We start from the raw sequence: 15,119 nt of genomic DNA, 5'->3' as shown, positions 1-15,119 counted from the left end.
CCACTCCAGGTGTGTCTGATCCCTCTGTCCCAGGGGGCTCCTGCACAGCCAGCACAACCTGGAGCTTTGCCCAGAGCCTCCCCAGGGTAACACAAAACCAGGCACAGAGATCCACCCTGGGAGCTGCCCTGCTCAGAGGGGGCTTGGGTAAAACCCACACCTCCAGCTGGGCGGCCCTGGGCTTGCAGCAAGGCCAGGAAACCACAGGGATGCCCAGGGCTGGAGCCAGGCTGGGAGAGCTGGGGAGGAGAAGGCTCCAGGGAGAGCTCAGAGCCCCTTGCAGGGCCTGAAGGGGCTCCAGGAGAGCTGGAGAGGGACTGGGGACAAGGGATGGAGGGACAGGACACAGGGAATGGCTCCCAGTGCCAGAGGGCAGGGCTGGATGGGATATTGGGAATTGTTCCCTGGCAGGGTGGGCAGCCCTGGCACAGGGTGCCCAGAGCAGCTGTGGCTGCCCCTGGATCCCTGGCAGTGCCCAAGGCCAGGCTGGACACTGGGGCTGGGAGCACCCTGGGACAGTGGGAGGTGTCCCTGCCATGGCAGGGGTGGCACTGGATGGGCTTTGAGGTCCCTTCCCACTTAAACCATTCCATAATTCCACGAAACTCACTCCTCAACTGCAAGGTGTGAAACAGCTCCATCACCCACCTCCATCCATCCATCCATCCATCCATCCATCCATCCATCCATCCATCCATCCATCCCCAATATTCCACACTGAAGGATGAGGCCTGAATTTCTGTATCCTGAATTCCTGTCTCCTGAATTCCTGCATCCCCCCAGCACCATCTCCAGCACAAGGAACCCTCAGCAGCTCCTGAGCCCCTTCCAGCTGCACGAGCCTCTCTGCAGCAACAAGTTCCTCTGGCAGGAACAGGAACATCCCAGAGAAATCAGCTGGAGATGGAGCAGTTCCACAGCCCAGTGCCACGGCAGTGCTGCCTCCTGGCTGCACACACGCCCTGATCCCAGCGGGAAATCACACCCGGCCACAGCACTGAAATTCACAATTATTCACTTTGCACCATCAGTCACCGCTGCAGCCTCGGGAAGGCAGGAACAGCAGAGCCAGGACATTCCCACTCTGCTGGAAGTGGGAAGCTCACAGGGCTGCCCAGAGCAAATCCTCAATCCCCAGGAAAAGCAGGAACTTCTTCAGGGCTGTAGCAGAATTCCAGAGCCAGGAAATCAGGGATGACAAACTCCCCTGGGCTGATGGGCGCCGGGATTCCCTCAGGGTTTGGGTCAGGATAATGAAATATAAACTGTTAAATGCACAGTTGGGGTTTCGGTGTCTGTGGGGCCAAGCCCTCAGGATCAGCTGGAAAAGCACAGCACATCCCAGGGTTTGGCAGCAACACCCTGGGAGAAGGTTTTACAAAAAGTTCCAAGGGCCCCAAAAAGGGAAATTATCACAGAAAAGCCAGGCCCAACCCCCTGGAGCATCCTTCGGCCTCATGGTGAGCTAAGAGCTCAGGAAAATGCCAAAATTCTGTTCTTGGGCGTTTGTGGAGCACTGGGGAGTTGGATTCCTGTGGATTCAAGCCTTGGCACTGGGATTCCTCGAGCCCTGTGACAGCCACAGTGTAGTGGTGACTTGGACAGCACTGTGGGTTAAAACCCACAGGAAGCTGGATTGTAATGAGAATAAAGCTGAATTATAACCAGGATAAAACTGAATTATACCCAGAGTGAAGCTGAATTATAGCCAAAGTACAGGATGAATTATAAACACAATAATGCCAAATTGCACCCAGAGTAAGACTGAATTGTAAACGGAATGCAGCCAAATTATAACCCAAATACAGCTAAATTACACCTGGAGTGAAGATGGATTATTGCCAGAATAAAAACTACATTATAACCAAAGTATAGGATGGATAATAACCAGAATAATGCCAAATTATACCCAGGCTAAAGCCAAAGTATACCCAGAAAAAAAAAGCCAATTTATGACCAAAACAATGCTGAATTACACACATAATAAGGATTAATGATAACAAAATTAAAGCCAAACTATAACCAGGATGTAACTGGATTACACACACAGTAACACTGAATTACAACCAAAACAAAGCCAAGTTATGACCAAAGTAAAAACAAATTACACCGGTTCATAACCAAAGGTGAATTACTACTAAAAAACAAAACAAAGCCGGACTATAACCAGAATTATGTGCAATTATAACCAAAATCCCAGCAGGATAACGCCATTTATAACCAAACCAAGGCAGTGCCGCTGCCGGCCCCGGGAACCGGCGGAGGGTTGGGGGACCGGGAGGGGGCTCGGGGCCCCTGCGGGCTCTGGGGGGCTCTGGGGGGCCCGTCCCCCTCACGGGAGCCCCGCACCGCGCGGGCCGTCACCTCGCAGCTGAACTCCATCTCGGCGTCCATGGTGGCGATGCGCACCGTGAAGGTCTTGGGCTGCTTGCGCTTGAGGGAGCTGAAGCTCATGCGGGACGCGATGGCCCCGGCCATGGCGGCGCAGCGCGGTCAGCGCGGCGGCGGCGCCATGGCGGCCTAGCCACGCCCCCGCCGCTGTGCTATTGGCCGCGCCGAGCTGTGCGCCCGCCCCCGCTGCACCGTTTAGCCAATAGAAAGGGGTGCGATGGAGAGGCGGGAGGAGGCCCGGCTGTGATTGGGTAGAGAGGATGCCGCTCAAGGGAAGGGGCGGGGTGAGGCGGGGCCATGAAGAGGGTGTGAGGAAGCGATTGGGCGGGGCGGTGTCGCCCCCTGGCGGCAGGCGGAGCGCTCTGCTCGCGGGGACGAGCACCGGGACCCGGCGTGGGGACACGGGGACACGGGACAGGGGGGACACGGGGACACCGGGACAGGGGGGACACGGGGACACCGGGACACATGGACACCGGGACAGGGAGACACGGGGACACCGGGACACAGAGGACTCGGGGAACACCGGGACACCGTGACACCGGGACACGGGGACACCAGGACACAGGGACAAGGGGGACGTGGGGACATCGGGACACGAGGACACGGGAGACTCTGGGACACCGAAACACGGGGACACGGGGACACCGCACCGCACGGGGACTCCATGTCCCGGTGTCCCCCGTGTGCGGTGTCGCCGTTGCCGTGGGTCTCCCCAGTGCCGTGGGAGACCCGGTGTCACGGGTGTCCCCAGCACCCCAGGACGGGGTTCCCTGGGACACACCGGGTGCTGCCCGCTCGGTGGTTGCCGGGGCGAGGGGACCCACGCGATCCCGGGGCCACCCGGGTGTCCGGGATCGTGGGTGGGGGCAGAGACTGGGACCGGCGCCCGGGGCGGGCGGGGACACGGGGCAGGACCGGGGACACGGGGCAGGACCGGGACTGGGACTGAGAGTGAGACTGGGAACGGGACTGGGACCGGGACTGCGGCTGGGACCGCGACCGGGACGGGGACCGCGACTGTGGGACCGGGACCGGGACTAGGACTGGGATTGGAATTGGGACCGGGACTGCGACTGGCACCGGGACTGGCACCGGGAGCAGCGCGGCGCAGCGGGACGGGACCGGCACCGATAGCGGGACACCGGGCGGCGCTGGGAGCAGAACCGGCCGCGGTAACGACCCGGGACCGTCACTGGGATGATGGGACGGTGGCTGTGACCTGTCACCAGCGCAAGGGAACGGGACCGACCCCGATCCGTGTGGGATAACGGGCTGGGAACTGGGACGAGCACGGGGGAACGGAACAGAAACTGAGACCGGCACGGGAGGGACTGGGACCAGTTCAGGGTTACTGGGATGGGACTGGGACCAGCTCAGGGTTACTGGGATGGGAACTGGGACCAGTTCAGGGTTACTGGGACGGAAACAGAGACCAGCACAGGGTTACTGGGATGGCACTAGGACAAGTTTAGGGCTACTGGGATGGGACTGGGACCAGTTCAGGGTTACTGGGGTGGGAACTGGGACCAGTTCAGGTTTACTGGGATAGAACTGGGATCACTTCAGGATTACTGGGATGGGACTGGGATCACTTCAGGGTTACTGGGGTAGAACTGGGATCACTTCAGGGTTACTGGGATGGGAACTGGGACCAGTTCAGGATTACTGGGATGGAACTGGGATCACCTCAGGGTTACTGGGATGGGAACTGGGATCACCTCAGGGTTACTGGGATGGGAACTGGGACCAGTTCGGGGTTACTGGGACAGAAACAGGGACCAGCACAGGGGGACTGGCGGGAGCAGGAGGGGGAAGGGAGCAGCGGGAGCCGAGAATTTCCCCCGACACCCCCGGGGGGACCCAGGCGTCCGGGAGCAGCCCCCGCCCCCGCAGCGGGAAGAACGGGGCCTCTGTCCCCGCGGGGACAATGGGGACATTGATGGGGACCCCCCCGGCCCCCCGCTGCCTCCGCAGGACCCCCCATGGCAGAAAGCGCCGGCCCCGCCCGCCGGGACCCCGGCCCCGCTGGCCCCCGCACCCAGGTGGGCAAAGGGGTGGGGGCATGGGGGGAACTGGGGAACCGCGGGGGGTGTGGGGTTGTAGGGGAGGGTTTGGGGAACCCCGGGCACCCGAAGGGGGCGTGTGGAGAATTGGGGTGCACGGGGGAGCACAGGAATCCGTAGGGACTTGTGGGGCACAAAGGGGGAGCTCTGGGCAGCTGCGGGGGCTGCAAAGATAAATTGGGGTGGGAGGGGTGGGGGCTGTGGGGGTCCCTTCCTGGGGTGACCCCGCTGCCCTGCCCAGCCCTGCCGGCCCGTGCCGAGGGTCCACGCCTTTGGGAAGGGGGAGCAGGCGCTGCGGAGGGACCCCCGCACCCCCCCCGCCATGCAGGGCTGGCTGCACAAGCAGGTGAGGAGGGGGGCGTGGGGAGGGGGCTCGGGGGCTCTGTGGGGGTTGAGGTGCGGGATTCTGAGGGGGTTGTGGGTTTGGGGGGGACCCGGGGCGGTGCGGGGGGTTGGGAGGGTCTGGATGTCAGGGGGTCACGGGGTGGATGTGGGGCTTAGGGGGGGATCAGAGGGAGTTGGGGAGTCAGTGAAGGGAGGGTTACGGGCTTTGGGGCCTTTGGGGAGATCAGACACACGGTCAGATGGGGCAGTTATGGGCTGTGGAATGGAAGAGGGTGCTGGGGTTTATGGGGTTTGGGGGCTTTGGGGAGATCAGAGACACACGGTCAGATTGGGCAGTGTGGGGTGGTTATGGGGTGTGGGATGGGAGAGGGTTCCAGGGGTTGTGGGGTTTGGGGGTTTTGGGGAGATCAGAGACACACGGTCAGATTGGGCAGTGTGGGGCAATTATGGGGTCTGGGATGAAAGAGGGTGCCAGGGGTTGAGGGGTTTGGGGGATTTGGGGAGATCAGAGACACACGGTCAGATTGGGCAGTGTGGGGCAGTTATGGGGTGCGGGATGGGAGAGGGTGCCAGGGGTTGTGGGCTTTGGGGGCTTTGGGGAGATCCGACACACGGTCAGATGGGGCAGTGTGGGGTGGTTATGGGGTCTGGGGTGGAAGAGGATGCCAGGGGTTGTGGAATTTGAGGTGCAGGATTCTGAGGGGTTTGTGGGTTTGGGGGGGGACCTGGGGTGGTGGGGAGGGTGTAGGGGGTTGGGGGGGTCTGGAGTGTCAGGGGGTCATGGGGTGGATGTGGGGTTGGGGGGAATCAGAGGGAGTTGGGAGGTCAGTGGGAGGTGAGGGAGGGTTGTGGGGTTTGGGGGCTTTGGGGAGATCAGACACACGGTCAGATTGGGCAGTGTGGGGCAGTTATGGGGTGTGGGATGGGAGAGGGTTCCAGGGGTTATGGGGTTTGGGGGATTTGGGGAGATCAGATGCACACAGTCAGATCAGGCAGTGTGGGGTGGTTATGGGGTGTGGGAGGGAAGAGGGTGCCAGGGGTTATGGGTTTTGGGGGTTTTGTGGAGATCAGAGACACACGGTCAGATCAGGCAGTGTGGGGCGGTTATGGGGTTTGGGAAGGGAGTGCCGGGGGTTGTGGGGTTTGTGGGTCTGGGGGAGTGATGAGAATGGGGGGATCAGAAGGGATTGAGGGGTCTGGGGCAGCAGAGGGTCCCGGAGGGGCTCAGCCCTCGTTCTCCCCCTCCATCCCTTCCCAGGACAGCTCGGGGCTGCGGCTCTGGAAGCGCCGCTGGTTTGTGCTGGTGGATCTGTGCCTCTACTACTACCGGGGTGAGGGGGCACGGAGGGCTGGGGACACCCGGGGGGCTTGGGGGACCTGGGGGCAGCGATCCCGGGGTGTCCCTGGGTCATTGGGGGGGACTGGGGGGGTCCTGGAATGTTGGGCAACCCTTGGAGGACCAGGAATCCCAGGGGATTGGGGGTCCCTGGGATATTGGGGAGGATTGGGGATCCCTGGGATGTTGGGCATTCCTTGGAGGACCAGGAATCCCGGGGGATTGGGGGTCCCTGGGATATTGGGGAGGATTGGGGATCCCTGGGATGTTGGGCATTCCTTGGAGGACCAGGAATCCCGGGGGATTGGGGGTCCCTGGGATATTGGGGAGGATTGGGGGTCCCTGGGATGTTGGGCAACCCTTGGAGGACCAGGAATCCCGGGGGATTGGGGGTCCCTGGGGTGTTGGAGGTCCCTGGGGCAGTCAGAGATCCCAGTGGGATCCAGGATCCCTGGGGGATTTGGGGGTCTCTGGGTGGGTCAGGGATCCCCCGGGGATTTGGGGTCTCTGGAGCATTGGGAATTCCTGGGGATTGAGGTCTCTGGGGGAGTCAGGGATGCCCCAGGGATTTGGGGTCTCTGGGAATTCCTGGGGTTTGGGGGTCTCTGTGTGGATCAGGGATTCCCCAGGATCGGGGCTCCCTGGAGGCTGGAACAGGTCCTTGGTGGGGTTCTAAGCTCTGGTCTACCCCCGGGAGGTTCGGGGGCATCAGAGGGGGTCCCCGGCATCCCCCCGATGGTGCTGGCGATCTCGGGGTGCAGATGGGGTCTCTGGTGCCCCCATTGTGCCCCTCCTGTGCCCCCAGACAGCAGCGAGCAGCAGGTTCGGGGCGGTCTCCCCCTGCCCGGCTACGAGATCCGCGTCCTGCCCGCCGCCCCCCGCGCCCCCCGCGCCCCCCCGTTCCTGTTCACGGTCAGCCCCGGCTCCCCGGGACCCCGAATCGGGGAGGGGGGACGGGACCCCGACACCCGAGCCCGGTCTAGCAGGGATCCCCCGTTGCCAGGCTGAGCACGCCGGGATGCGAACGTACTGCCTGGGCACCGAGAGCGCCGAGGAGCTGCGCGCCTGGGTCTGTGCCCTGCGCCGGGGGGCATCGGCCCTGCCCGGGTGAGCGGGGCACGGGGGGCACCGGGTGGGCACCGGGGGCACCGGGGGCACGGCGGGACATCGGCGCTGCCCGGGTCAGTGGGGCACGGGGGGCACCGGGGGGCACGGGGGGAACGACCCTGCCCGGGTCAGTGGGGCACGGGGGACACTGGGGGCACCGGGGGACATCGGCGCTGCCCGGGTCAGTGGGGCACGGGGGGCACCGGGGGTTATCGGCCCTGCCCGGGGGTGTGGGATACGGGGGGCACGGGGGGGTATCGGCTCTGCCTGGGGGTGTGGGGCCCGGGGGGCACCGGGGGGCACCGGGGGGTATCAGCCTTGCCCAGGGGATTGCGGCACGGGGGGCACCGGGCGCATGGGGTGTATCGGCTCTCCCGGGTCAGTGCGGCACGGGGGGCACCGGGGGGCACCGGGGGGCACGGGGGAAACGGCCCTGCCCGGGTGAATGGGGCACGGGAGGCACCGAGGGGCACCGGGGGGTATCGGTTTTGCCCAGGTAAGTGGGGCACGGGGGGCCTGGATCTGGGGGGGGGGGGGGGGGGGGGGCGGCACACAGAAGGGCTGGGTCTGGAGGGGTTTGGGGGCTCCCAGGCGGCAGGAGGAGGTTGGAGAATTTGAGGGTCTGAGGAACCTCGGGAGGGTTTGTGGGGGTCAGAGAGCGGGGTTTGGCGGGGTTCTGGGGGCAGTTAACCCTTTAACTCCTGTTTCCCCCCCTTTCCCAGCTCGGCCCGCTCGCTCTCCCAGCAGGGGCTCCAGGAACCGCGGGGTGCGGATCCTGCCGAGCCCCCATTGCCCACGCACGCCGCGGGGCAGGGGCTCGGGGACCCACCCGTGTCCTCTCCGTGCTGCCCCCCACTCCCACCGCTGCCCCACAGCGAGGTGAGAACTGAAATGAGGGGAAATATGACAGGGGCAGGTACTGGGGTGATTGTGGTGCAGATCCGTGTGGAGAGGGGGGGTTATGGGGCAGAGCGGGGAGACTGAGAGACGGGAAGGGGTTATGGGGCAAAATGGGGGGCTGTGGGGCAGAAGGGGGGCTATCGGCCTGGGGGGCCTGGGGGGCTGAGAGAAGGGGCAATGAGGCAGGGCGGGGCTGTGGGCAGTGGGGGGCAATGGGGCAGAGGGGGGCTGGGGCAGAGGGGGTTCTGGGGCAGGAGCAGGTCCGGGTCCGGCCGGAGCAGCGCTCCCTGTGCCCTCCCGCAGGTGCTCCAAGCCCAGGAGGAGCCCCCGGCCCGGGGATGTCCCCCCAGGGCCGGGGACACGCCTGGGGGGCCGCGGGGACACCCCGAGAACGCGCCCGCAGGTGAGACCCGACCACGCCCCGGCCGCGCCCCGGCCACGCCCCCTGACCGAGCGGCCCCGCCCATTCTGGCCCCGCCTCCTCAGAGCGCAGCCCGAGGAAGCCCCGCCCCCCTGGAGCAGCGCCTGAGCCCCCTCCGGAGCGAGACATCGGGACCAATCAGCCACCGATCTCTCCAACCGCCTCTTCTGATTGGCTGCCGAGCACCGCCCAGTCGGCGGGCACCGCCCGCGCTCCGGCATCCAATGAGGCGTCGCGGCGGCGGCGGGAGGGGGCGGGGGGGCGTGGCCGGGCGCGCGAAGGTGTGGCCGGGCGACCAATCAGGATCACGCTGCTGCAGGCCAGCTTCTGAGGGGGCGTGGCCGAGGGCCCGGGGAGGCGGGGCCCGGCGTGCACGCGCGGCGCGCGGCCCCGCCGCGGTGCGGAAGATGGCGGCGGCGGGAGCGCGCGGCGGGAGCGCGGCGCTGCGGCGGCTGCGGGGCGGGGGCGCGGGCGCGGCCCCGCGGGGCGCGCGGTGAGTGGGGACCCCCGCGGGGGCGGGGACCCCGGGAACCCCCGCCCTGAGAGCCCCCGCGGCATCCCCGGCTCCCTCATCCTCCCACCCCGCTCCCCGCATCTCCCCCGGCGGGGACGCCCCGCATCCTCCCCCCCGCACCCTGCAGCTCCCCCGCACCCCGCATCCCTCCTGCTCCCCGCATCTCCTGGGTGGAGACCCCACCTCTGAGCCATTGCGGCCCAGGATCTTCCCCGCTGTTCGCATCACCCGCATCCCTCTCCCCTGATTCCCCCCATTCTCCCGCACCCCGCATCCCCCCGGGCCGGCACACCCGTATCCCCCGTTCTGATACCCCTGAGCCCCACCCCTGGACGCGCATCGCCCCGGGAGGAGACCCCCGCACCCCGCACCCCGCTCCCCTGGGCTTCCTGATCCCCCTGCACCCCGCGTCCCCCCTTGCGGGGACCCCGCAGCCCCCCGAGCCCTGCCCGGACCCCGCTGCCCTCCCCGAGCCGGCGGGCGGCCCCCGCAGTGGCCCCACGGTCGTTGCCTCGCTGGGGACAAAGGTCTGGCCGCAGCTCGGACCCGAGGGGCCCCGTCCCTCCCCCGCCACTGCCCGACCTTCTCCGGACACCGGAGCCACCGCTGGGGCTGCTGGGGAGCCCCGGGGAACAGGCTGGGGGCTGCCCCTTGCCCGTGGAGGGGTCGCCAACCCTGGAGCAGCCCCTGGGTACAGGAGATCCCATGGGGGATGTCCCCACGTCCCCTTGCCCATGGAGGGGTCACTGTCGCTGCAGCGGGGGTGCCCCCGGTGTCCCGCACCCCACAGCAGTGTCCTTGCTCTGCTGGGCAGCACGGCCACCCCCTGTGGATGCAGGGGACGGACTGGAACTGGGGACAGACCCAGCCCAGCCTGGGACAGGGCGCTCCCAGTACGAACTGAGCAGGAGCCCGTGGAGCCCCGGGGCTCCCTGGAGGCCGAAAAGCAGAGGCAGGACTGGCAGTGAGGCCCCGGGATCCTGATTGCCGGTGATTGCCGGTGATTGCCGGCCGTTCCCGGTGATTGCCGGTGTCCCTCAGGGGGTTCTCCCGGGATGTGGAGGGCAGCTGGTTCCGCTCGCTGTTCGTGCACAAGGTGGATCCCCGCAAGGACGCGCATTCCAACCTCCTGTCCAAGAAGGAGACCAGCAACCTCTACAAGATCCAGTGTGAGTGCTGCTGCTCCTGGGAGGAGGGCAGGCACAGCTGGAGTGTGCCTCCCCTGGGACCCCCATTCCCGGGTCCCTGCCCCATTCCCGGGTCCCTGCCCCGTTCCCAGCCCTCTCTCCTGTCCCTGCAGTTCACAACGTGAAGCCGGAGTGCCTGGAAGCCTACAACAAGCTGACGTGAGCACACTGAGGGGCCTCCCCGGCCTCCCAACGGGGTTTTGGGGGGCTCTTCTGGACTGGCAGGGGTGGGAGGGCTCCTGGAGCTCCTGGGTGGATGTGTGTCCCCTGTTCTGTGCCTCAGTTTCCCTCCCTGGGGAATGGATGCATCCCCCAGGCTGTGCCAGGTCCTGTTTGGGGGGGCACAGAGGGGCACTGGGAGGGTTTGGGAGGGCACAGAGGGGCACTGGGAGGGCACAGAGGGGCACTGGGAGGGTTTGGGAGGGCAAAGAGGGGCACTGGGAAGGCACAGAGGGGCACTGGGAGGGTTTGGGAGGGCACAGAGGGGCACTGGGGGGCACTGGGGGGACACAGAGGGGCACTGGGGGGGCACTGGGAGGGCACAGAGGGGCACTGGGAGGGTTTGGGAGGGCACAGAGGGGCACTGGGAGGGCACAGAGGGGCACTGGGAGGGTTTGGGAGGGCAAAGAGGGGGTTTGGGAGGGTTTGGGGGGGCACAGAGGGGCACTGAGGGGGTTTGGGTGGGCAAAGAGGGCACTGTGGGCATTTGGGAGGGCAAAGAGAGGCACTGGGAGGGCATAGAGGGGCACTGGGGGGTTTGGGAGGGCACAGAGGGGCACTGGGAGGGCACAGAGGGGCACTGGGAGGGTTTGGGAGGGCAAAGAGGGGGTTTGGGAGGGCACAGAGGGGGTTTGGGAGGGTTTGGGGGGGCACAGAGAGCCATTGGGAGGGTTTGGGAGGGCACAGAGGGGCACTGGGAGGGCACAGAGGGGCACTGGGGGGGTTTGGGAGGGCACAGAGGGGCACTGAGGGGGTTTGGGTGGGCAAAGAGGGCACTGTGGGAGTTTGGGAGGGCAAAGAGAGGCACTGGGAGGGCATAGAGGGGCACTGGGAGGTTTGGGAGGGCACAGAGGGGCACAGAGGGGGTTTGGGAGGGCACAGGAGCACAGAGGGGATTTGGGGGGCCAAAGAGAGGCACTGGGAGGATTTGGGAGGGCAAAAAGGGGCACTGGGAGGGCACAGAGGGACACTGGGAAGGTTTGGGGTGCTGCCCCCACCCCACTGGCCCCTCTGTGCCCCACAGAGAGGAGGTGCTGCCCAAGCTGCATTCAGACCCCGACTACCCCTGTGACCTGGTGGGCAACTGGAACACGTGGTACGGCGAGCAGGACCAGGCAGGTGAGCCCAGGCAGCCCCTGCTGCCACAGACACAGACCTTGGTGGGGTTTTGGGGCGCTGCTTCCCCTCTGTTGCAGTGTGTTTTTATACTTTGTAATAGTTTGTAACAGTTTTGGTTTTGTATCCCAGTATTTTTCCCATATGGTTTTTGGGAACTCTACCCTGTCCTTTTGCCTGTGCAATCCCTTCCCTTTGCTGGGATCATCCCCAAATCCCCACCCTGGCTCTCTGTCAGTCACTCACCATCCCATCCCCTCCAGCCAGAACTTTCCATCCGGGATGTCAAGTGATCGCCCAGAGGCCAGGCCCCCCCCAAGTGTTACCCCAAATCCTGTCCTAAATGTCCATTCCCAGTACCCATCCCTCAGGGTCACTCATTGGTCAGTAAATGTTATCTATTTTAAATTTCCACCTCCCTTTCAATGTAACCTTGGCACCTCTCCCTGGGCTCTCAGCAGGAGCCCCCTGAGGTTTGTGGGGGTCCTGAAATAAACCTTGAATTAACCCCTGCTGAGAGTCCACCCCATCTTCTGTCCTTGTCCCAGCGTCTCCTGTGCGATCAGCCTGGCTGTCCTTCTGTCCTTCTGTACCCCAGGGATCAGCCTGGCTGTCCTTCTGTCCTTCTGTACCCCAGGGATCAGCCTGGCTGTCCATTTGTCCTTCTGTACCCCAGGGATCAGCCTGGCTGTCCTTCTGGCCCCCAGGGATCAGCCTGGCTGTCCTTCTGTCCTTCTGTACCCCAGGGATCAGCCTGGCTGTCCTTCTGGCCCCCAGGGATCAGCCTGGCTGTCCTTCTGTCCTTCTGGCCCCCAGGGATCAGCCTGGCTGTCCTTCTGTCCTTCTGTACCCCAGGGATCAGCCTGGCTGTCCTTCTGTCCTTCTGTACCCCAGGGATCAGCCTGGCTGTCCTTCTGGCCCCCAGGGATCAGCCTGGCTGTCCTTCTGTCCTTCTGGCCCCCAGGGATCAGCCTGGCTGTCCTTCTGTCCTTCTGTACCCCAGGGATCAGCCTGGCTGTCCTTCTGTCCTTCTGTACCCCAGGGATCAGCCTGGCTGTCCTTCTGTCCTTCTGTACCCCAGGGATCAGCCTGGCTGTCCTTCTGTCCTTCTGGCCCCCAGGGATCAGCCTGGCTGTCCTTCTGTCCTTCTGTACCCCAGGGATCAGCCTGGCTGTCCTTCTGTCCTTCTGTACCCCAGGGATCAGCCTGGCTGTCCTTCTGTACCCCGGGGATGGGAGAGTGTCCTCCGCTGTTAACCATCTTGGGGTTCCCTCAGTGACACTCAGTGGGACTCAATGACACTCAATGGCACTCAGAGGGTCTCAGTGTCACTCAGAGGGTCTCAGTGTCACCCAGAGTGACCAGGACCCCTTGCCCACCCCTCCCCTCTTTGCAGTGCACCTGTGGCGCTTCTCGGGCGGGTACCCGGCGCTCATGGACTGCATGAGCAAGCTCAGGCAGAACAAGGTAACGCCGGGCTGGGGACCCCCCCTGTGCCCCACAGGGCCTGTCCCTGTCACCCCTGTGACCCCTGTGACCCCGGGCTGTCCCCAGGAGTACCTGGAGTTCCGCAAGGAGAGGAGCCGCATGCTGCTGTCCCGCAGGAACCAGCTGCTGCTGGAGTTCAGCTTCTGGAACGAGCCCCAGCCCCGCCAGGGACCCAACATCTACGAGCTCAGGACCTACAAGCTGAAGGTGGGGACCAGCCTGTGCCTCAGGAAGGGGTCTTCAGGCTGGTGTACCCCGGTTTTGGGGGGCAGCCCTTCAAAGAGACCCCATCCCATGCTCCCCTCAAGCTCCTGGATACACCCAGCACCACCAGGGACCCCATCCCATGCTCCCCTCAAGCCCATGGATACACCCAGCACCACCAGGGACCCCATCCCATGCTCCCCCCAAGCTCCTGGATCCCCCAGCACCACTGGGCACCCCAAGGCAAGGCCCAGCCCAGCCCATGGATACCCCCCAGGGCCATTGGGGACCCCATGCCAAGCCCCTGAAACCCCCCAGTGCTAAAGTGGATACCATCCCATAACCCTCCCTCCAGTGCCACTGGGGACCTCTTCTCGTGCCATTCTGAGCCCAGGGATCCCCCCAGTGCCATTGGGAACCCCATCCCCAGCTTCCCCTCAATCCCATGGATCCCACCACCACCACCAATGACTCCATCCTGTGCCCCTCCCAAGGTCCTATGTCCCCCCCACCCCATTGGGGATCCCATCCCAAGCCCATGGGTACCCCCAGTGCCATCAGGGACCCCATTCCAGGCCCATGGGTACCCCCAGCGCCATCAGGGACCCCATCCCAAGCCCATGGGTACCCCCAGAGCCACTGGGATCTCCCAAGGTGGATGAGCAGTGGCTTCTCACTGTTTTTCCCCCCTGTTTCCAGCCAGGCACCATGATCGAGTGGGGCAACAACTGGTAAGGCCCTGCTTTCCCAGCATGGAGGGGAGAAAGCTCCCTCTGGAGAAGGGGGCACCCCCAGGGGCAGCCCCCCACGTGCCCCCTGCTCCCCGCAGGGCTCGGGCCATCAAGTACCGCCAGGAGAACCAGGAGGCAGTCGGGGGCTTCTTCTCCCAGATCGGGGAGCTCTACGTGGTGCACCACCTCTGGGGTAAGGGGGGGTTACCCTGGGGGACCCCCAGCCTTGGGGGCTGAGCTGGGGGGCTCAGGGTGCCCCCCGTGCTCCCCTCACAGCCTACAGGGATCTGCAGTCCCGGGAGGAGACCAGGAATGCTGCTTGGAGGAAGAGGGGCTGGGATGAGAATGTTTATTACACGGGTGAGTGGGACCCCCACCCGCTTTGGGGACCCCCTGGCGGTGCTGGGGACCCCCTGGCCTCACCTGTGTGTGTCCTTTGCTCCCCCAGTGCCGCTGATCCGGACCATGGAATCGCGGATCATGATTCCCCTGAAGATCTCCCCCCTGCAGTGATTGGGGGCCGGGTCAGGGGGTTCTCCCTGCACCCCCAGGGGCTCCCTGGCCCTGACGGGGGGTTCTGCTGCTCCCCCCGGCTCCCAGCTCTGTCCCCCAGCCCGTTTTGGGGGGTGAGAGCAGGGAGGGGGAGGTGGGAGCCCCCCATCCTGTGGGGGTCCCCAGGATGGTGCTGCTGGGGGGGCTGTGGAGGTTGGGGGGCTTAATTGCTCCTGATGAGCCCAGCGGGTGCCTTTGCTGCCAATTAAATATTTAATATGCTAAAGCCTCTCTGGGGGTGGGGAGGGAGGGACTGGGGGTGCTTGGTGGGACCCCCACTCCTGGTGTCACCTTGGGGCTGCTCTGCCCCATGTCATGGGTGCTTCCTGCACCAAAGGACCTCCACCCATGGGTGCTGGGATACATTGAGGGACCCCCCAAAACCCCAGCGCCACCGGGGACCCCATCCCAGGCCCATGGATACCCCCCAGTGCCATCAGGGACCCCATCCCAGGCCCATGGATACCCCCCAGTGCCATCAGGGACCCCATCCCAGGCCCATGGATACCCCCCAGTGCCATCAGGGACCCCATCCCATGCTC

General features: G+C 64.9%; 2 protein-coding genes across 5 annotated transcripts in view; one reads left to right on the top strand and one right to left on the bottom strand.

The window, feature by feature from the left end:
• NF2 (NF2, moesin-ezrin-radixin like (MERLIN) tumor suppressor) overlaps nt 1–2,515 on the bottom strand; it is a 47,879-nt gene extending 45,364 nt beyond the window's left edge. For all 4 annotated transcript variants that reach the window (XM_059485248.1, XM_059485246.1, XM_059485249.1 and 1 more), the window contains exon 1: nt 2,365–2,515. In XM_059485248.1, coding sequence (XP_059341231.1) covers nt 2,365–2,478 — 114 coding nt within the window. In that variant the 5' untranslated portion in view covers nt 2,479–2,515. The remainder of the gene's footprint in view (nt 1–2,364) is intronic.
• Nucleotides 2,516–8,973: 6,458 nt separating this feature from the next.
• Nucleotides 8,974–14,725, top strand: NIPSNAP1 (nipsnap homolog 1). The gene is made up of 10 exons (XM_059485229.1): nt 8,974–9,059; nt 10,122–10,249; nt 10,381–10,426; nt 11,511–11,605; nt 12,999–13,069; nt 13,157–13,297; nt 13,994–14,025; nt 14,124–14,218; nt 14,302–14,385; nt 14,474–14,725. The coding sequence occupies exons 1-10, from the start codon at nt 8,974–8,976 to the stop codon at nt 14,536–14,538; spliced, it is 843 nt and encodes a 280-aa protein (XP_059341212.1). The 3' UTR covers nt 14,539–14,725.
• Nucleotides 14,726–15,119: the final 394 nt, after the last annotated feature.

Source organism: Ammospiza nelsoni, chromosome 18 (assembly GCF_027579445.1).
Source record: "Ammospiza nelsoni isolate bAmmNel1 chromosome 18, bAmmNel1.pri, whole genome shotgun sequence".
NCBI classification, from domain to species: domain Eukaryota; kingdom Metazoa; phylum Chordata; class Aves; order Passeriformes; family Passerellidae; genus Ammospiza; species Ammospiza nelsoni.
This window is presented reverse-complemented; position numbering and strand designations above follow the sequence as displayed.